Genomic DNA, 22,074 nt, shown 5'->3' with positions numbered 1-22,074 from the left:
ATATTGAAATACTTATTAACCCTTAATGGACAGGAATCCTCATGTGAGTATCTATAACAGGTTTTGGGTGATGGACGAGAATCCTCATATGAGTAATCATATTTTGCGCCATACTGTTTCAATGAATTTAGAGGGAAAGATGTTCATAGCACTTCAATGGGCCCATAAATGACTTATGGCAACTATAATACCTCGGCATGGAAGGAACATCGATCAGTATGCCTTGAGATCTCATAGGGGGATGTGCTGCTTCTCTACAGCTCCAGGACATCTTTTGATTTATTTGCTTATAAATGTACCCAGGGGTTGCTGTTGGTTTTAGTTCTTATCTTTTATGATACAGGTTGACCATCACTAATCCGGCATCATTGGGACCTGGAGGGTGCCGGATTAGCCATTTATTAGGCTAGAATACACGAAATCCAGTAGCTAAGCACCTCATCTTAGAATTAAAATATCCTATAAATCAGTACAAGTTGGTTAATAAAGAAAAGACAATTATCAAATACAGGTAGTGCTCGAAAGTACGATAATTCAACTTAAGATATTTCGAGTTTACGATTATGATGGGGTTAGCAATTAATACCGGTACGAAAAATATTTAGGAAATATGTTTAGAATTCAAAGGCGCAGGCAGCAGGTACAATCAGTCAGGAGAGAGACCAACTTACAATAGAATAACTTCTTTTCCTCCATCTCTTTATTCCTTTTGCTAGTTAAAAAAGTAAAAGAGAATGATAAAAGTATTGTTAGTAATGTTATACTCTTGCGTAAATGCATACAGCCATAAACAACCGAACGGGAAACTGTTGTTTTGCTAATAATCATATTGGATAACAACTGTTTTGCTTGTATTTCAACCATCGTACGATAATACACAATTACCGTATTTATGTTACAAATGACGTTAAGTATTGTACAATAGGACTGATATATTTTTTACACTATACCCTTATTTGCTTTGGAGAAAAGATCGGCAGGGAAATATACTGGTACAGTAACTTGAAGCTGTAAGTTGTAGCTGAAGCTGAGAAAACAATGTTCAAGCTGCTAATGACTATAAATTATCATGCATCGGCAACATGGATGAAACTCGACTGTAAATAGAACTGGAGAGAATATATTTTAATCAAAACTACTGGGCATGAAAGAATACAAATTACTACTGTTTTCACGCCGATAAAAGATAAGTACGTAAAGCTCATGTTATGATGAAATCAAGAGAAAATAGCGAATGGAATCTTGATTTTTTTACACAAAACAAACATGCCCCCAAACTGCCAGCCGCGATTCCCGTGAACGTCATATATTAACGAAAAAAATAGCTAAATTAATTTCACAACGAAACGTATTTAAATTATATTTCGACTTAAAAACACTTCGTATAACGAAAAATATCCGTGTCCCAAATAAATAAAGTATCCATATTCATTTACGCTAACTAGAAGCAAGAAAAGCGCTTTGAACTTGTTAAATGTGGCGAAATAAACACCGTGATATCATACCCAAAACAAAACATTGATCGCAATTTATAATACAAAAGCAGTATGAGAATATACGCAATTGGAAACAATGTAGTAAAGCATAACATTTTAAAAGATCTATGAAAAAGATGCACATTCATTATGTTGATGTTTGTATAATACTGTTAATATGTGAATACAGTTCAGTATAATGTAGGCTAGGCTACCAGTTTGTTGATGCAGCACACTGCGCCACCAAATCGGCGGCCGCAAGCGAGTTAGCGCAGCGACCGAAATTTGAAAATTAGTGCGAAACATTGGAAATTACTCTAGTCGAAATTTGTGCCGGATTACTGATTGTTCCGGACTACTGATTGCCGAATTATTGATGGTCAACCTGTAGTATGTCAGGTATAATTGTAATTTTGCAAAGAAAAGTGCAAAGAAATATTAGAAAAAACATGCATACCTCAAAAAGTTACTACATCTCCCCATGTCAGTAAATATGAGTATTTTACAACAAATATACTCAGAAGAGATGCATATCTTGGTAAAACTAACAGGGTTGTAAATAGCCACTTTCAGCTTCCTGTGGAAGGCAGGGAAAAATTTTTAGAATTTTTTATCTTACACCATGTGCATTTGCATATCTTTCTCTTTCAGTTGATATGTTTATTTCTTAGTTTGGCCAACCTTAAAGTTTGCCTGGTATGGGGGTGTGCTTGATATATATTTAGCCCATCCCTTAAGGGATAAATGAGGAATGGTGTGATGACAATAGAGATAAGCAGACGGCCTGACTGCTAATATCTCTTTGGCACTCCCTAAGTACTGCACTCTTTCCCAGTGACTGGCCAAGATAGTTAATGACCCTTCCTCTTCTCCTCGAGAGCACATTCAAAGTTAATGCCACCACCCTTTCTGTTTTATGATTTACTATTTTCTGCCACTTGTATGCCTCACTTGTCATGTAAAGAATTATCAATTGTCTTATTTTTACTCATATAGTCTGTCAGTATTCCTGAACATCATTATTATTATACTTGGCATTTTTACTGAAATACTACTGCATCTAATAAGGTAAAGGACACTTTTGACTGCCCTGATCTTAACTTATTAATTTGCTCCTTTGTTCTAGAATGCAAATCCATTTTCGTAAATCATGATTTTAAGTAAAAGTATAAAACCATATTGGTTTTGTTTATTCCTTGAAACTGAAGTTGATTTAAATCAATTTAGTACAGTAGAACCCCAGACCTCAATGCTAATCTGTTCCAGAAGAAGTATCGAGATGAGATTTAGTTGCGATCCGAATTGATTTTTTTCCATAAGAAATAAGTGAAAATGGGTTAATCTGTTCTTGACCACCAATTACCCTAACCTTGAAAGTTAAATATACTGTATTAGACGTACTTTTTTATTTTTAAATGGAAGGTTGAGTGCAGTAGCCTAGGCTAGGCTAGGTAATGCACTGCACTGGGTAGTAACAGAAGTTGTTGCTAGTAATAAAACATTAAAAACAAGCCTAATTATTACAAGTAAATTATTAAAATATTGAAAACAAGCTGAATTATGTCTTTATCACAAACATAGGAAAAATTGTGTAGATGTGTCGGAATTTGCCTTTCAGCCATTTGCCATGAGTGGGTGTGAACAAACCATTACGGCGCCCTAGTGGCCTGTTGCGGTAACATAAACGTTGTTTGTGTATTTATGGTAAATTTCATGCAGATTCCACTGGAATACTGTACGCATATTACCCTTACAATAAGGTACACAATCCTTTATTCGGAATCCTTGGGGCCAGATGTGTTTTGGTTTTTGGAATTGTTCGGATTTCAGAACTTTGGGGTCAGGAGCATAATGAAACATCGTTACTGCATTAAAAGTTCCTCGTTAGGCGAGTGGGTTCCGTTCTCAGCTAGCACTCTGCTGGCCGCAAGTTTGAATCTCCGACCGACCAATGAAGAATAAGAGGAATTTATTTTTGGTGATAGAAATTCATTTCTCGCTATAATGTGGTTCAGATTCCACAGTAAGCTGTAGGTCCCGTTGCTAGGGAACCAGTTGGTTCTTAGCCACGTAAAATAAATCTAATCCTTTGGGCCAGCCCTAGGAGAGCTGTTAATCAGCTCAGTGGTCTGGTTAAACTAAGATATACTTAACTTTTAACTGCGTAGCTGGCTATCCCAGTAGACGTTTTTCCCCATGGGCTTTCTGAGGAGGTCCCTAAAGGGCTCCATGATGGCCGCCGTTGAAAGGAAGGGGGCTAACTGATTCACAAATCCGAACCACGACCTAATATCAGTGATGGAGGGCTTCTCTGGCATGTGGAAGTTACGAATGGCGTCTAGTCGTTCGTCTGCAGGCTTGTATGACTCCCATCCCAAGTGGTACCCGACGAAGGTAACCTCTCTCTTGCAGAATCTGAACTTCTCGGGCTTGAGCGTAATACCTGCAGATGCACACATTGACAAGAATTCATATACGTGCCAGAACGCCTCTTCGATGCTGTGATCGTATAGCAAGGTGTCGTCGATGCTTTTGTGCTTTCTGGTGATGTCTTGCAGGACGTCGTCGAACCTTTTCGTGTAGGTGTCGGAAGCCGAACAGTGACCCATGGGTGTTCTACGATAATGATACCGTCCCCATGGGGTGATGAAGGTCGTGAGCGGGCGGCTGTCCTCGTCCAATTCCACTTGGTGGAAACCCCAATGGGCATCCGCTGTAGTCTTGTACATGTGTATGGGGACGCTGGAAATCATGTCGAAGGGTGCCAACGTATGATGAGTCTCACAAAGACAGTGGGCATTGAGGTGCTGGAAGTCTACTGTGCGGCGAGGTTGGCCCGTCTTCTTGGCTACCACGACCATCCTTGCGCACCACTCAGTTGCATCCCCTGCCGGGACTGGTTCTATCACGCCCTTCCGGACGTCCTCGTCAAGCTGGGCCTTTACCTCCTCTTCCCAATGTTTAGGGATTGCTGCCGGCGTGTGACAGGCATAAGGTATGGCATCAGGCAATAAGTGTATGTGGTGCTGCTTGCCCGTCATCACAGGTAAAGGTTCCCTGGTTGTGTTAAAGGTCGTGGATGAGAAGTGACGTAACAACCATTCTTCGAGTCTTGGTATGTTCTCCTCCATGGGTTGGATAGGTATGGTGGCTGGGTTCATTGTCTGAGGGGAGTTAGGTTGCAAGACTGCCTCGCTAATAACATCAGCTGCATCGCTAATAACGTCAGCTGATGCAATGAGAGGGGAAGGATGAGGGAAACCAGGAGGTACTATTCCCAGCTCCTTACAGGCATTCAGCGATATGTAGAAGTTCTTGGCCGTTGGCACGAAGTAAACCTCCTGCTTCGCGCGTCTCCCACCTATTTCAATGGTGCATGCTGTTGATCCGAGGCATCTCACTCGAGATTAGCTACGCCCTCAGACCTGTTCGGGCCGTAACTCCAGGGTTTTACGTGCAGGCTTGAAAGAATCGTGGGTCCGCAACGCAGATCTGTGCTCCTGTATCTGCTACGACGAGTGTGGACACCGACCTCCCGTTCCCATGGGAAACACAAGCATTGACTGTAGGGTGGAGGAGAGGTGTGTGTCTGCAACAATCACTGAACTCGAGGTGAGCGGCGCTTTCTTTGTGCTCCTGCAACATTTCTGGAAGTGCCCTACCTTTTGGCACCTGTGGCACGTCATACCTTTTGCTGGGCATGATGCTCGACCAAGCGAATGACGTCCCCCGCAGTTCCCGCAATGCTTTGCACTCGAGTTACCGCGCCACGACGTCTGGCTCTGCATCATCACTGCCTGTGACGTCATCACTCAATGCACCGGCCGACTCCCTCACACCGCGTGGGACGCTTTCAACGTCTTGGCGAGCAGCTTCAAAAGTACAACACAAAGCCTGAAGGGCATTGAAACTTTTAAACATATCACATGCCTGAAACACATGCCTTTTTAATACAGGATCACTGAACCTACCATTATTTTCCGTAATAGCATATATTCAGCCAAGCATTCCCCGCACTTGGGACACTGAAAATCACAGTCTGTGGCCTTTTGAGTACACCTTGAGAAATATTCACTCACTGACTCTTCGTGCCCTTGTGCGAGGGCAAAGAATTCAGACCATTACACTGCCTGATTCGACGACCTTAACACTATATTCCTGATGGCATCCAGAGCCATGTCTGGAGTAAGGGCATTCCATTTGGCCTCTGAGTACCGAGTGTTCAGTGCACGTTGCAGCGCCGGCACACAGTTGAGTCTAATGTGCAGGACAACATCCTGAGGCGGGAACTTGTTGAGGCGGATCCAACACGTCATTGAACGTCTCCAGGGCCTGAACGCTGCTGAGGACATCATGACATCACATTTCTCAGGGGCAGCAGAAACAGGGACTTTGCCGGTACATGATCCAGAACCGGGAAGGGCATCCTGAAGGGAACGGATGGCGTGTTGCTGGTCTGCAATTATCATCTGTGCTTGCATCACAGCCAGTGACAAGGCCATTGGCATTGCAGGAGAGGCACGCCTCGACGTGGCCTGGGGTGGTCGACATATCAGGGGCATGACTTGGTTCTTATCCTACTCACTGCGCCATGTTGGGTTTGCAATGAGATGACATCTCGGTGACAAGTTTATTGTGAGAGACCAGAGAACCAACTCACTCAGAAACGTGTTGCCGGTCCATGCTCGGCAGTGCATTTCAGGAACATATTGTACAACTAAAAAATAATTATTTAAAGAAAATTATTGTGTAATTTCTTGCCATCAGCAGGCAAATAATCACGATCACGGCAACGTTCAAACTTAGTGCTGTACGCATAATTTATGATCGAAATGTCTATAAATAGAACAGAAGTAGAGGGCTGTGATTGGTTAACAGTTCACCATGGCAACCAGCTAGCTAATTAGGTTTTAGCTGTTGGAGCTGTACAGAAGAACGAGAGATGGTGGACTGTGGATGGGGCATGCATGGTGGAAACATTTCCTCTTTCTGCTCTTCAAGTCAGTGCAACTGGGCCCATTTTACATAAAATAAGACTAATAACAGATAATGAAATTTTCAAAACAAATTTACTAAATTTTCATGTTCATTTGAATAAGATCCTGTTATTTGAATAAGTAGCATATCATGACACGTGTTCATGTACTGTTAGTAAGTTTTAGTGTTTTAAGTTTTTATTTGTAAAGTAGCTTGGCAGACTAATCAGATTTTTTAAGCATTGTGTTATATTTTACAAATGAAAACCCAGCCATATTTCAGTGTAAAATCTTTTGACATTGATTTACTTTCTTTCTCAGGAATTTGTTTTCATGACTGGATATGGGGCTTATGTACTGCGTGTGGAACACAGTTTGAAAGCTGGGAATTAAGAGAAAATTACTCGGTAGAGGATTTCAAGTCAAAATTCCTTCCTTGTATTACTTGTTCTAAAGACAAACCATCCACATCTTGTCAGACTCCAAGAAAAGGGAGTAAGACAAGGTATTCTTCACCCATAAGAAAATCCCCGAGAACCAAGACTGGTCCGTTGAACCAAGAGAAAGGTTTGGTTAGGGCTTCACACAAGTCTAGAGATGATGAGAAATCCATTGGAAGTGCTTCTGAATCCTGCAGCATTGTTCCTTACATTTGTTCTTGGCTGATTTTAGAAGATCCTGAAGATGATTCCAACATCTTAGTTCACGTGGCTGGGGAGGATGCCAAAATATTTTATGGTATGTATAAGTTGTACACGCTTCCAAATAAGTGCATGATAAATGTCCCGCCCCCCACCATCTCTCTCTCTCTCTCTCTCTCTCTCTTTCAGATCAGATACCATAGATACTAAAAGAGTGAAAGAATAAGCACAATGTTCCTAGGTTTGTTGTACATTAAGAAGTGTATATTCTTCACCTAAACACACTTTTATTATTTCAATTTTGAACTACTATTAGTATATGTCTAACCCCTCTAAGGGATAAGTTGGCTTAAAAACATTAATGATGATGAGATGCTGGAAATTGAGTCAGAAGCAACTCCTCATTTATTAATATGGGCACTAGCCAAGACTGTATTTGAGAGAGTACTTGAGAATACAGTTTTCTCTTATTCTTTATGGAATGGAGTTTTTTTTTTTCTTTATAAACATTTCATACAATGTACGATATTGTAACTGTCATAGCCATATCATATCTTTTTGAATGATTTGTGTCCATTCAAGGAGTTATTTAAGTACAGTAATTATATTCTTTTATTCACAGTATGTTAAACCTTACTGGAAGCCTCCATGTAGGATATGTTCTTGACACTTTATTATTCAACTGCAACTTGTCACCAAGAAAACTCAGTACTATGCACACACTGATTTATATACAGTGCACAGAAACACTGAAACAAAAATTGTACAGAGAGATTTTTACTTTATTATACTTGATTTTTAGTATGGTTTGCTTCCTTCTTGTGGTGAAGAATGCTTTCAGTGATAGGGAGAGCACACTCCCCATGATGACTCTAGCACATTGGACCCATATTTACATGGGATATAGAAAGCAGTCTAGACTGTAAATTTTTTTTTTTTTTTTTTTAAACACTCTTAATGTCACAATTTATCACATTTGACTGCCTTTAGTATCGCACAGTGATGTTATCAATGCCAGGATGTGACATCAAGGTTTTTCTCGGCAGATGGCTAAGTCAGACTCCATTTTTGCATCTTTAATTTTACTTTGAAGTTATAAGGTCTGTTTGAATCATGTTTTCTTTCACTGAATTCCTTTTACTCATAAAATTCCACACGTTTTAATTTACATTCATCAAAGTGTTTGCTGCCCTTTATTTCTTTTGTATTAATGGTGAAGGGTTCTTTGAAAAGGCGACTGTGCAATACTTTATATTGTTTACACAGACATTTAGTGTTGCAATTCAGCTCGAATGTTGCCAAAAATTTATAGAAACTTACCTTTCAGTCTTGTTCCTCTGTCAGTTAGGTGAACAAGGATATGCTTGTTTTTGCCATGCTAGTTGCAAAGAAGCTGTAAATTTCAATGATTTCATGGTGTCAGTATTTAAATGTCTCTCCTGTAATTTGTGAAATGAGAGAAGTTTTGGGCAGACGCAAGTCATTAATACCTGATATCGCCTTAGACTGCTAAAATGAAAAATATTCATATACGGTATTATTGTAGTATTTCTGTATACTTTACACAAAGTCAGAGTTAATATGAAGTATTGCTTTCAACAGGAGCTGAACCAACCTTTGAATGGCTGACAGGTACACCAGACAATCACATTAGAAGACTGGTATCTGTATTGCTTAAACAGAGAGCACCGTTATGGTATGGAGTGCAAAAGTACACTAGTGAAAATAGTGGGCACTATTTTTTGATAAGACATACTCAGATAATATCAGGGAAGTACAAAGATTCGGTGTAAGCCATTTGAAGATGGTTCAAAGAGTTATGCAATTTCCATGTAGCACTACCTATGCTGAAATTAGTGGAAAGGGCAAATTGTAATATTAATACAAATTGCTCTTGGAAATGTTGCCTTAATTTAAAGCTAATACATTATAGTACGATATTTCCTGGTGGTGCTTGCCAAGAAGAAACTGTTCCTGAGTCGACCAGAGCCTGTACTATCATGAACTGGTTTACATAAACCAGTTGTGTAGTCTTCAAATTCCAGTGAATGCCATTTGAGGTTTCTCAGAATCAAGCATTGGAAACCAGCAGCACAAGATCTGCATACACTGGTGAGTGATATTTTGGTTATTTCTAATTATCATCTGTCAGAGTATTGTAACTGAAGTATGTCAGGATGGAGGTGTTTTGTTATTGAAAAATGGAATGCAAAGCACAGGTTTTTTTTTTTTGTTAGTAAACACCAGTGATTTACTTAAGGTATATAAATTCCAGTCTAGTTTGCTAATTCAAGGCTGCTCTGTGAGGTGAAAGAAACAGGAGTGAGATGAAGTAAAAATAAAAATTATACAATTAAAAACTGGGAGTAGGAGTGAACAACGATATACAGTATGTCAGGTGAATAACCATGTACAAAAAGCCATGTATTGTGTGTAAGAGATAAGGGTGTTAATGCCATGAACTTAAGCCTTTTTTCCACTTTAGGAATATAATTATGAGTGAGTGTCAACACCTTCTTGGTTTAAGACATAATTGCTAGAAGTTTTGGATTTTATATTTCCAACCTTATTAGTTATGATGTAAAATATCCGAATACAGTACTTTGCATTTGGTGTCTTCTGAAGGCTTTATTTGTTTGATAGATGTCACTGTCTTCATAAATGTTTGATATTTCAAATATAATAGATTTAGGGACTGTTTTGGAAACCAAGAGCAGAATGAGGGAAAATGGTAGGCTAAAGTTTTTCTGGGCCTAGTATGGATAATTGGCAGTGAAGAAGAATATTTTGGGGGTTTGTATCAACCTTCCTTATCAGTGAGCAGCATCAGAAGTGTAAGAAACATTTAAACAATTATAAAGTGAGAATAAACAATGAAGAATGTTGCAAATTACAAATATCTCCTGACAGAACCCTGAGGTAAGTAATTACCATTTGATGGAAGCAGGCAAATGGTAAAGTGTCCTAGTACAAAGACATTTTTAAATGCTTGTCAAAAGCCAAATGTATAATCACCTTTTAGTGTTAGGAACACTTGGACTCAGTCATGATTATTGTTAGTCATAAGCTGCTTAGATCATGTGTATTAGTGTAGGATGGCTGTATTCCAGAATTCAGGTGATTTATATATTGGTATTATTCTTAGCAGTTGTATGAAGGTAATGATACCAAGGGAAGATTACAGTCCATAAGAAGTTTGTATAAAAAACCTAGCATTTATACTTTGTAATATATCAATGAATAGTTTTATATTCTGTAATAAGATATTAAAGATTAATGGTAGTAGATAGTGTTTATGTAAAGTGTTTTTTAGCCTGATGTAGTAAACTTTTCCAGATGGCATTACTATACCCAAAATGTATTTGCTTAATTAATAAGTTGATCATATTAATCAGTTTTATGCAGAGGAATATTTTTATTTAAAAAGCTGTAGATGGATACATTTTAATTTGATTTTGTTTTATAATCCTTGTATAATTCTGATTTTTTATGTTTTTATGAACCACTTGTATATTGTCATTATGTCTGCCATTTAAAGTCAGTCCAACACTGATGAGATATAAATTAGGTTTTATGAAACTAGTTGTGATTATGGCTGCTTACAGCCAGAATTTTATTTGAGTTTTCTACCTTTTTATGCTTAAATTCTTATCCAGCAATGGGTCTTTTCAGTCTATATCTTAGGGTAATGGCTGTTTCTTATTGATGATATTATTTCATCTTCCAACAATTTAGAGTGGGCTATGAAATTGTTATATTTATAGCTGTGTCCATTTGAATATCAGCTAGCAGAATGTATATTTCTTGAGATGGCAGATTAACTATTCTTTTATATTCCTGTCTTATTCAGACAGTGAAAGTATATTTTCCTTATGCAACAAAATACTGCCGTGATCCTTTGTCTAAATGTGTACCATAAACCACTGAAGACTAAAGTTCCCTTAAAAGACTGTGATATGATAGAAGTCCATTGTAACAAACAAATGGCAGGTTTCCTCCAGTGATTCAATAGATAACAGAAAATTAACCCTACAGTAGGTTTATAGTAATTTTGAATTCAAAAAGAAAGAAGTACAGTATGTTCACTAAATATGTACTGTAGGTTCTTAGTGCACTGTATGTAAAATATCTTAATATGTGAGGTAGGTTCATAAGCATGAAATCAGCTTAATATGCAAAACATGTTTGTATTATGCAAAACCTGCCATTGGAAATGAGGTAAATAGTTATAAAAACATGAATATGCAACTCCACTGAGGCTTCCATTTTGTATGTATAATAATAATGATAATAATATTAATAACAATAATAATTAGTAATGACAGAACTAAGGTAGTAGCACAATTTCAGTTAAAAGCATGTTTCAGATTAAGTCTTTTGTACTGAGTAACAAATTATTGAGAACTAGAGGAGGCTCTCTCTCTCTCTCTCTCTCCAAATCATAGAGAACAGAAATATGCTTTCTTTTTCTCTGTATCGTTGAATTACAAGTTTCTCACCTTGAACCCAAATGAACACTTGAATGCAGCAATCTTTTTTCACACAACAAATACAAATTTCCAGTCTTCAAAATACATGATAAAGCATTCAAGTTACTGTGTGTAACTCGTGTATATGTAAATTGTTATTAAAGGTAGTATGTTTTTAGTGAAGCCTAGTATGTCATGGCATAGTTTGAACTAGGTGAATTGTAGGCATATTGAAACAGCTTCATCTTTCTTTTCTTGCTTTCCATAACAATTGGAACCATATGGCTGAGCCAACTGATTGGATGTCTATGAGAGACAAGAAGCCTGTATATTATTTTGATAAACACCTTTAATTAATTGTAACTATTACAGTCTTTTATTTAGTTGAAATCATTATACTGTACTGTGTTCTATTGGATTTTTTGGTTTTGTATGTTTGTTTAATTATTAATTTATTAAAACTAACTTGAACATGTTTCATATTAATCTTATAAACACATGAAGGCACCAAAAATCTGAGTATTATAATTATTATTGCAGTGTCGTAAATCCATTGAAAGTATAATTTAAAACAATTTTATTCATATTTTAACACATTTTACAATAATAATACCAAGCAAATCTACAAAGTTATAAAACATGAGACTGTAAAGCTTTTGTTTTATAAAGACAAGGCTCATATAACTAAATCAGCCAATCAGATGTATGCAAAGCCATCTTGATATTTTTTTTTAATTTTGTTTTAACTTTAGCTCATTGAATTGGTTTCATTTATTGCATTGTAACATTAGCACATTTTAATGTTTTGTTTATGTTTATAACATTTAATAACAACTATTTGATATTTGGCAATGATGAAATCCTTAACCTAAGAGACAGCCAGCCCTTACCTATTACTGTATATTGAAATAATTTCTCTTAATGATATATGTTAGTTCCTATTTTTCTTTCATTTGCAGTGCATTCATGTAATTTGGGGTATATTTTATCCAAGTGTGTTAATCATTATTATACAGATTGTACAAATAAAGGCCAAGTTGACCATAAACATTTATTCCTGTAAAAAGTTTTGTTCCTATAATGTGAATTTTTCTTAGTTATGTGTTTCAACAAGCCATTCTCTGACACTGTGAGAATGGCCTGTTTCTAAGCATTATTGTTCCATCCAAGAATTGGAGAGAAATCATTATTTAATATCAGCTTTTTGGGACCCAACTCCTGTCTTTAAGAGAATGTAATACAACTTGAAGAAACCATACTATGGAGAATGTAATACAGCATGAAGAAACCGTAGTTTTTTGACAATACAGTCATACCCCGAACATACGCGAGGTTAGGTTCCAGAACCCCTCACTCAAGGCAAATTTTCTCGTAAGTTTGGCACGGCCTGTAAAAATGCTAATTAATGCTTATTTCTAAAGTTTAAACACTAAATATGACCCTAAGCATGCTCCCAAATTATTAACCCTTAAACGCCGAGCCCCTATTTACAAAAGTGTCTGCCGTATGAGATAAATTCATGTAATACAGCCATCCTTTTTAATAAGACCTCTTTAAAAGAGGGTCTACTCCCTTCATATATTATTATTATTATTATTATTATTATTATTATTATTATTATTATTATTATTATTATTTGAAAATTAGTACTTATTATTAGGTAAAAAATTTATTTATCATACAAAAGAAATAAACATGCTGTATACATGTACCATAAAAATTCTCTCATCTCAGTAAAAGAGAGAGAGAGAGAGAGAGAAATTATTACTTTCATTAATTAATGTTATTCAATTTACACATTAAAGCTTGAAAACTTATAAATTACATAAAAAATGAAACATAACACTTTTGCAGGGTTACTAAATTCTCAGTATTCGCAAATGTTTGCGTGTATGAAAAACTCGTGAATGACAATTAGGTTCCAATGAAAAGTTTGTGTCTGAATTCATGCAACTCGAATCGTGCAAGTTCTGGGTGTTAATATACAATTTCAACCTGCACCGGATGTCATGTATTGGAGACAGTTCCATAAAACTAATTTCATTAAAGTCCTTACCATTTCCAGTCTGTGTAATTGTAAAGTTTTATGAAGCTGTAATTTATTTGATAAATTACAATAAGATTTTATTTCTTCTATACAGATCAAACCTTTCAGGCCAACCCAACAAGATTATTAATTTATAATAGGAGGGAAAAACTTCATAATAGAAGAGAATAGTGTAATGTAGATATGTTGTGTTATCCACCACAAAAAGGTAGAAACAGCTCGGAAAGAAGATAAAAAAAAAAAATTCAAGAAAAAATAAATGTACTGAAGAAATTTATAAACTGGTGTGGCGTACAGCACGAGGGTATATATTAAGCCAACAAGTTAATTATGAATGCAGACTTAGCACCAGGTAGTGGGTTTAAGGCTTTTACCATATAAACTCGAGAAAGGAGAGGCAAGTAATTAAACACAATTCATTTCTCATCCTTCACAATGCCTGCCTTTAATACTTCAAAGGGTCACCTAGGTGGCATCAGGATGGATTACAAGGACCTTTGGTTGGCTCACTGGTATAACAGTGGCATATTGTCATTCTTTTGGAAGTCTTTTAGCCCAAGATCAACCCTGATATCAGTTCTAGGTTATGGAAGCCAAAAATATGGCTTATCATCAGACACAGCATTTAAAGGCTTTTTTGCAGTCCAAAGTGATGAGCTCAGAATCTGCACTCAAATATGTACAGTTTTAGTGGGGAACCAATTCTCTCTCTCCATGATGACTTAGAGCCATATGAAATGCGCTAAAGATACTGTACAGGCAAGTGATTTGCAAATATAAAAACACATTCACACATTCAGTCATTCACCATTGTTCCCATGTAAAGCAGCAGTATTACCTTCAAATTGAATTTCCTCCATCTCCTTGGATTTTTCATAAAATGCAAATCTACTGTATATAGTACACTTTTACCATTTCACAATAGGACTTAATATAAAGGGTTACACCATACAAATTTTATAAATGGCTGTGATGCAGGGTTGTCTGGAAAATATCAGATTAAACTAGACAGTTCTCTACCTCACGGCACTTTGTTTTTCACTGCAGAGCTGGTTACTATATATTTAGGAGTTAAGATTATTATTAAAAAGGTGGTACCAGAGAAACAATTTCAAGTGATTAGAAGTGCCGAAGAAGTCTCTCTTTATTCTAAAATAGCCAACAGATTAAGTTTTGTTTCCATTAATTCTGTGAAGCTGGTATAAGTGTTAAAATGTGGTAGCTCTTTGCTCACTTAGGTTTATGGAAATGATGATGATGCTGGTAAACCTATTCATGCCCATGATTTATTACTAAATGTAAAATGCATCATCTTTATGAAATGGCAAGCTGTATAGAATAATGAATCTGGCACTAAGAAAGTGAAACATATATCCAATACGGATGTGGTTCTTCATTTCAAAGGGATACCACATTGATCTCGTCTCATCAAATCGGTCTCACTTTTTGACCAAGGGGGATTTTATGAAGAACCTACAGGACCCAGTTCCAAAATGCTGAAAATGTAGAACAACACTACAGTGTTATACTTTTAACATGAATTATGTGACCAGCCTGTGATTAAAATCAAATCAGGGAAACAAGTCCAGTATGGAAATTTCTCAGGATTTTCTACATTTTCAGTTTATATTGTCATTAAATTTTTTAGCTGTTGCAGTGTATTAAATAAGATATTTTTAGCCCTATTCTAGTGAAGAATGTTGACCTAGTACTCTTTTTGATTTATATAGCAGTAGGTACATCCTTCCAGAAAAGCCCAGTCTCCTTTTATCTTAACCCTTAAATGCCGAGCTTCTATTTATAAAAACGTCTCCCGTATGCCGGCGTTCGTCGTGAGTTAGCGCGGCGGAAAAAGTTTTTTCAAAAATCACAGCACGCGTAGTTTTAAGATTAAGAGTTAATTTTTGCTCTTTTTTTTTTTTGTCATTGCCTGAAGTTTAGTATGCAACCATCAGAAATGAAAAAAATATCATTATCATATATAGATATTGGAATATATGACAGCGAAAAAAAAAACTCATATAATTGTATACAAATCGCGCTGTAAGCACAATGGTTAAAGCTAGTGAGTTAATTTTTTTTAGTTGTATTGTACACTAAATTGCGATGATTTTGGTATATAACAAATTGTAAAACGATCAAAGCAACACAGAGAAAATATTATCACAAAATGATGCATGAATTCGTAATGCGTGGACATAAAAAAATGTTTTTTTAAAAAATTCACCATAAATCAAAATATTGTGCTAGAGACTTCCCGTTTGTTGAAAAATGAAGCTAATTGATTGAATATTACTAGACTGTAAGTGTTTTAGCTTACTATTGCAGTTTTCAACCATTTCGGTCACATTAAAGTTGACCGAAAGTCGAATTTTTTCTATTTATCGTGATTTATATGAGAATATTTCAAAACTGATAAAAGCTACAACCATGAGTTATTTTCTGTTGTATTGTACATGAAATTGCGCACATTTTCATATATAAAACTTTATGTAACGACTAATATAAAACGGTGCAAATATTACGACAACGAGACGAAAGAATTTCTGAGATGTTCGGCCGAGTTACCGTGCAGACGTAAGGAAAATGTTTTTTTCAAAAATTCACCATAATTCGAAATATTGTGCTAGAGACTTCCAATTTATTGCAAAATGAAGGTAAACGATTGAATATTACTAGAATGTAAGAGTTTTAGCTTATAATTACGTTTTTTGACCATTTCGGTCGAGTTAAAGTTGACCGAAGGTTGAAATTTTGGCAGTTATCGTGATTTATGTGAAAATATTTCAAAACTGATAAAAGCTACAACCATGAGCTATCTTCTGTTGTATTCTACATGAAATTGCGCACATTTTCATATATAAAAGTTTATGTAACGACTAATGTAAAACGATGCAAACATTATGACAACATGACGAAAGAATTTCTGAGATGTTCGGCCGAGTTACTGTGCGCAGACGCAAGGAAAAAGTTTTTTTTTTCAGAAATTCACCATAAATCGAAATATTGTGCTAGAGACTTCCAGTTTGTTGCAAAATGAAGGTACATGATTGAATATTACTAGAATGTAAGAGTTTTAGCTTATAATTGCGTTTTTTTACCATTTCGGTCGAGTTAAAGTTGACCGAAGCTTGAAATTTTGGCAGTTATCGTGGTTTATATGAAAATATTTCAAAACTGATAAAAGCTACAACCATGAGTTATTTTCTGTTGTATTGTACATGAAATTGCGCACATTTTCATATATAAAACTTTATGTAACGGCTAATATAGAACAGTGCAAAAATTACGACAAAATGATGAAAGAATTTCTGAAATTTTCGGCCGAGTTACCGAGCGGGCGTAAGAAAAAGTTTTTTCAAAAATTCACCATAAATCGAAATATTGTGCTAGAGACTTCCAATTTGTTGCAAAATGAAGGTACATGATTGAATATTACTAGAATGTAAGAGTTTTAGCTTACAATTGCATTTTTCGACCATTTCGGTCGAGTCAAAGTTGACCGAAGGTTGAAATTTTTTGTAGTCGACGTACGGTACGTCCACTTGGCACCCAACAGACAATTTTAGTCGACGTATGATACGTCCAGTAGGCGTTTAAGGGTTAAGATGAGGACTTATTTTGTATGATATTCTTGCTTCCTTGGAGCATTTGCTGCTGTTTTAATTTTCATTTGTTCCAGCAGAAATACAAACATGTTGAACTTGGTAAGAAGGTCATCAACTGGTGGTTGTGGAGGATGAGTGGGGAAAACCCCTCACTGACCTTCCACTGCTAGCCTTTTATTTGGAATATTGAAGAGTAGACAAGTTACTGCCCTCTCCCCCTTTGCCTGTTGTTGAATGCTTGAGTATTCATGTATTGTCTGTTTTCTGCATTGTGGATTGCTCAGTATCTATTTTTTCTGTTTTCTTTAAATGGAGAATAAGTTTGATCAACACCATTGCAAGGGGTGGCCGTTCTTGTGGCTGCTTTAAGTCCCTTGTAACAATTAACCCTCACAGGTACTATCATTTTGCAGGGGAGGGATGTGCACCTGTTTCTCCCCCTGCTAGGACTGGGCTTCTTCTCAGTGGGAGAAGTTTGGGAGCAAGAGGAGGAAGGACAAAAAACATTTGGTGGCCTCATTGGGGGACGATGGGAGGGATATGTTGTTGACCCCATCGAATCCCTCTGGTTCCTTCCTCTCTCCCTCCTCCATTCCTATCTGACTGCTTCCTGGATGGTACCTCTTCCTTGTGGGAGAATGGTGCTTTAGAGGTGAAGGAGCCCTTCCACTAGCTCTCTTCAGATGATGATGATGCTGGTGCGGAGGCCAGTGATATTCCCCTAGTCTTTGTCAACTACAATGTTTAGAGATACCAACAGACAGTGCTCTCCCTTCAGCTTCACATGTGGGGGCTACCCAATGTATCCTGAAGGGAGGGAGAGAGGGTCTGCCTGGTTACCTCTGTTGTTCCTCTGCCAGTGTTTGCCTGGGAAAGTGGGCCATCTTCTGTGGTTGGTGTTGTAGAAGGGATATTGGAGTGTCTGTTCAGCAGATTGCTGACTTCCTGAGCCACCTTCATTGAGAAAGATTCCTTTCAGTCTCTGCAGTGAAAGGCTATTTCTCAGCCTTATATCAGGTCTTCAGACTGAAGGATCTACATCTCCCCACTTTAGTGGATTTATCAATGCTGTGAAAGGCTATTGCTCAGCCTTATGTCAGATCTTCAGACCGAAGGATCTGCATCTCCCCACTCTGGTGGAGTTATCAATGCCCATGATGAGTTTTGAGCAGTCTTGTCCATGGGAACTTCGTCCTATCAAGTGGGATGTAACTTTCGTCCTATGTAGCCTAACCAAGGCACCATTTGAGTCCAAGGAACAGGGTTCAGATAGAAATCTTAACCTCAAAACTGCATTTCCTCTAGGCTTGGCATAGGCAAAATGTGTAGGAGAGTTGCATTTTCTTTCTGATCTAGTCCCTCTCCTTCTTTGTTCCTGAGTTTGTGGCTAAGCAATTTTTGTGTTATTGTCCAAAATATAAGCAACAACAAAGGTCAAATTTAGGAAACACTTTGTCAGAATCTCCCATTATTTTCAATTTACCCAGTTATAATAAAATCTTTAAGTGCTGTAATTTATTTAAAAAATCCTAAACAGCGTGAAGAATTTGCCCACAAATAAGTAAATAAATTAATTATCTCAATTAGTATTATGTAATAATAATAATCTGTACATTCTCTTTCAAGGAATAAAATTCTAATCTCTAAAGTATTCTGGTTTCAGAATAGGGCTCTCTTTGGTAACACCACTTTCCTAAATAGCTGTAAGAAGGTAATGCAGACAACAATTCAGGCAAAACTTGTTCAGATGAACTTGATGCTGTTGCTCTTCCCTATCCTGTTCAGTCTTTGGTGGAATACGTAATGTGGTCCAGAAGTTACTCACCTGTGTCCTGCAGCTTTATTCATTGACTAAAGTGCTCTGTAACTTGGTATGTGAGAATTCTCCTTACACATGTTTTTAAGAGTTCTTAAAGGCATTATCAGTTAGAGTGTTGGGTATGCTCAGTTAAAGTTAGGGCCTCTGCAAGACAAAGCACTGTTTCAGATTTTGCAGATTTGATATATGGTGATTAGATAATGAAAGCTTGGTCTTTAAAGTGACTATTAACTTGCTGTGTTTTATGTGAGAGACTTGTTTCAGAGGCTCATCACCACTTTTTTCCATAGGGCTAATTTGGTATCTATCCTACTGGTTTCGATTTTGTTCGTCCTTACTCGTGAAGTGTAAAGCAGTACCAAGATGCCAGATAAGACAGTTCTTTTTTTATGTATAATCCCTATGGTAAGTGCACTTTCTTGACAAGTCATTGTAGGTCAGTATGTAATCTTTTCCTATTGAGTATGATGTGTTGGCAGCTTAATGGTATTGAATGGACTCAGAAGTTTTTACTAGAAAATAATTACTATTTATATTTGACTGAACTATAAGGTATTTTGGTCTTAGAAAAAAATTTACAGGCAGTCCCCGACTTACGACGGGTTCCAATCCAGCAGTGTGTTTTAAGTCGATTTCCGCCGTAAGTCGGTGCTTATTAAGTAATTAGACTCTGTAAGCTCTGTTAATAGCACCATAACTAGATACCTATTCTTGTTTTAAGCGCCATTAACGGCACTTTAATGACCTTACAGTGCCATAACTTGATGCTTTGAAAAAGCACTGTAAGATTGGAATGCTGTAAGTCTGTGCTGCCGTAACTCGGGAACACCCTGTATTTGTATTCTACAAGTTCATTGTGATGTTGATTATTTATATAATGCCTTTGCCACTGAATGAAGCCTGATTTATTTTTGTTTCATCTGTAGGTTAAGAAATACAGAACATCACTTACCTTTTATCTTCAGTATGTAACACATGAAATAAGGATATGTTTAGAATTTAAGTGTCTATTCTAAAAACACTTTGTTGCTTGTTTAGGTCATTCTATAATAGTATGAGTAAAACAAAGTGAAACAGTTGTACAGTGAAATGAGAAGAGACCAAGGGAAATAGAAGAGGAAATGAAAAAAAAAAGAATATCCTTCTGGGGCTTTTGGGATGAGCAAGAGATCTCTAGTACTACCTTCTGAGCACTGCACAAGGCGCAATGTAGGGAGCGTCTCGCAAATTATGATAATTTAATTAGACTGGTGAGTCATATTTAGATACATTATGTTTGCATTATGTTTTTATTTTAAAAGAGTAAAAAATGAGGGCAGAGCAGTTTTAAAGAATTTGGAAAACTAAGAGAGAAGAGCCCAAAAGAAATGGACAGAGTAAAAGGGGGAAAAGTAGTGTAGGTGGGTTCCTCCTTTTGAGCATGACAAGTTTCCAGTCTTGTCATGATATATTGTTCTTTTCTTTTATTCACTTTGTGGGTAATTGAAAAAATGGATAAAAATGAAACTCAACAAAGTCCATACAATAAAGCATCACATATTAATCTTTATTTTACAGTACACTCACATATAGTAAAGGTACTAGTGCATTTCAGCAACTACAAATGGGTTTGGAAATGAGGGATAGGACAAAGACATTTTTTCAAGATTTTACAAGAGGTAAAGGTAGGGTGAGTTTTACACTTGATTTTTGTTCATATCTTTATACGTTAGTTAATCCCATTTGTTACACTTTTTTTCACAGTTGAATATGTAAGAAATGAAAGTACTGTATAAGTGATAGGAAAAAAGTGTTTCATGAGTGACATGAGAGAGGAATAGTTTCCTGCACCCTTTCATTTCTGTATTTATCAAAATTTCTAGAATGGCATGGAATACAATCAGTCCCAATTAATACACACTCAAAAACAGCTCAAGAAAAGTTCCAGATCATATTAGAAAAAGAATGGAAAAGATAATTTTTGAAGATTATCTACAAGAAAGGGAAATTGAATGAAATTATACATATATAATATGTTTTGTTTAGTGTTTTTATTAAAATCAACGCCCTCAACCCAATAAAATACAGTGAATTCCAGGAAGTAACACACAGGAGTCTGGGTTAAGTTTAACCTTTTCAGAAGTTGACCTTTATTGACTAGGCATGCAGGCAGGGACATGGGACGTTGGTTGACTGGGTTTGCAGATAGAAAATTAGCGTGTCATGTATAAGTCACTTGACCATGAGGTCACATCATGACTGACTGCCAAATTTGGTGACTGAACCTGGGTATACCCACAAATTCTTTGCAGTACAAATGCTTATAATGCTCAGGACATGTAGAAAAAGTAAATGAAAGATAAAAAAAAAAATTTTTGTAAAAGAAAAATTTCAACACATCAGTAGATAAAAATAAAAACAAGGTAAGTAACATGGAAGTTAGTGTGAGTTACCTCAGAAATTTATGCTCTGAATATAAAACAGAAAACCAAATGCAACCCATTACTTTGAATACAGGCTAGAAAAAATTATTATATAATGCCAAAACTTACAATTATTGAAAAATTGTTATTAATGATAATAATAAAGTTAGAATTTGATATTATGGCACTTCCGGATAGAGCATGCCAGATCTCTTGTTGCAGTATTGAGTGTATTACAAATTTTATCATCAGTACTCCAAAATGTAGTGTCATGGTGGTAAGAGAAAGAGGTTTATCCTTAACCTCCAGTATAAAATTGAGATTGTTAAAAAGCACATAATCTGGTGATAGTAAACTTGATGAGTTTAAAATTGATTTATCCCCTTTGAATTATATTAAGAATCAGGCTGATAAGTTGAATGTCTCTAGTTTGAAAACTGATTCCTTGTCACTGTTAGCCAGCTACCACATTGACCTCAGGGAATGAGAAATTGGCAAGGGAGATAAAAAGTATGAAATGTTTAACTGTGTTGGTCAGTGCCAGTGCAACTGGGTTAAACTATACTGAACTCCTTTTGTTTTGAAAGTCACAGAATCGTCATTGCTTTAAAGGAATGGATGTTAATCACATCCCTTT

The 22,074-nt window shown here is 36.5% G+C and overlaps 1 protein-coding gene across 6 annotated transcripts in view; it reads left to right on the top strand.

Moving 5' to 3' along the window:
* The window catches only part of LOC136831403 (uncharacterized), a 475,267-nt gene extending 462,658 nt beyond the window's left edge, over positions 1–12,609 (top strand). For all 6 annotated transcript variants that reach the window (XM_067091779.1, XM_067091785.1, XM_067091782.1 and 3 more), the window contains 2 exons: positions 6,773–7,189; positions 8,695–12,609. In XM_067091779.1, coding sequence (XP_066947880.1) covers positions 6,773–7,189; positions 8,695–8,885 — 608 coding nt within the window. In that variant the 3' untranslated portion in view covers positions 8,886–12,609. The remainder of the gene's footprint in view (positions 1–6,772; positions 7,190–8,694) is intronic.
* The last annotated feature ends 9,465 nt before the right edge of the window (positions 12,610–22,074 follow it).

Source organism: Macrobrachium rosenbergii, chromosome 48, assembly GCF_040412425.1.
Source record: "Macrobrachium rosenbergii isolate ZJJX-2024 chromosome 48, ASM4041242v1, whole genome shotgun sequence".
Classification (NCBI taxonomy): domain Eukaryota; kingdom Metazoa; phylum Arthropoda; class Malacostraca; order Decapoda; family Palaemonidae; genus Macrobrachium; species Macrobrachium rosenbergii.
Note: the sequence above shows the minus strand (reverse complement) of the source record. Positions and strands in the feature narration are given on the sequence as shown.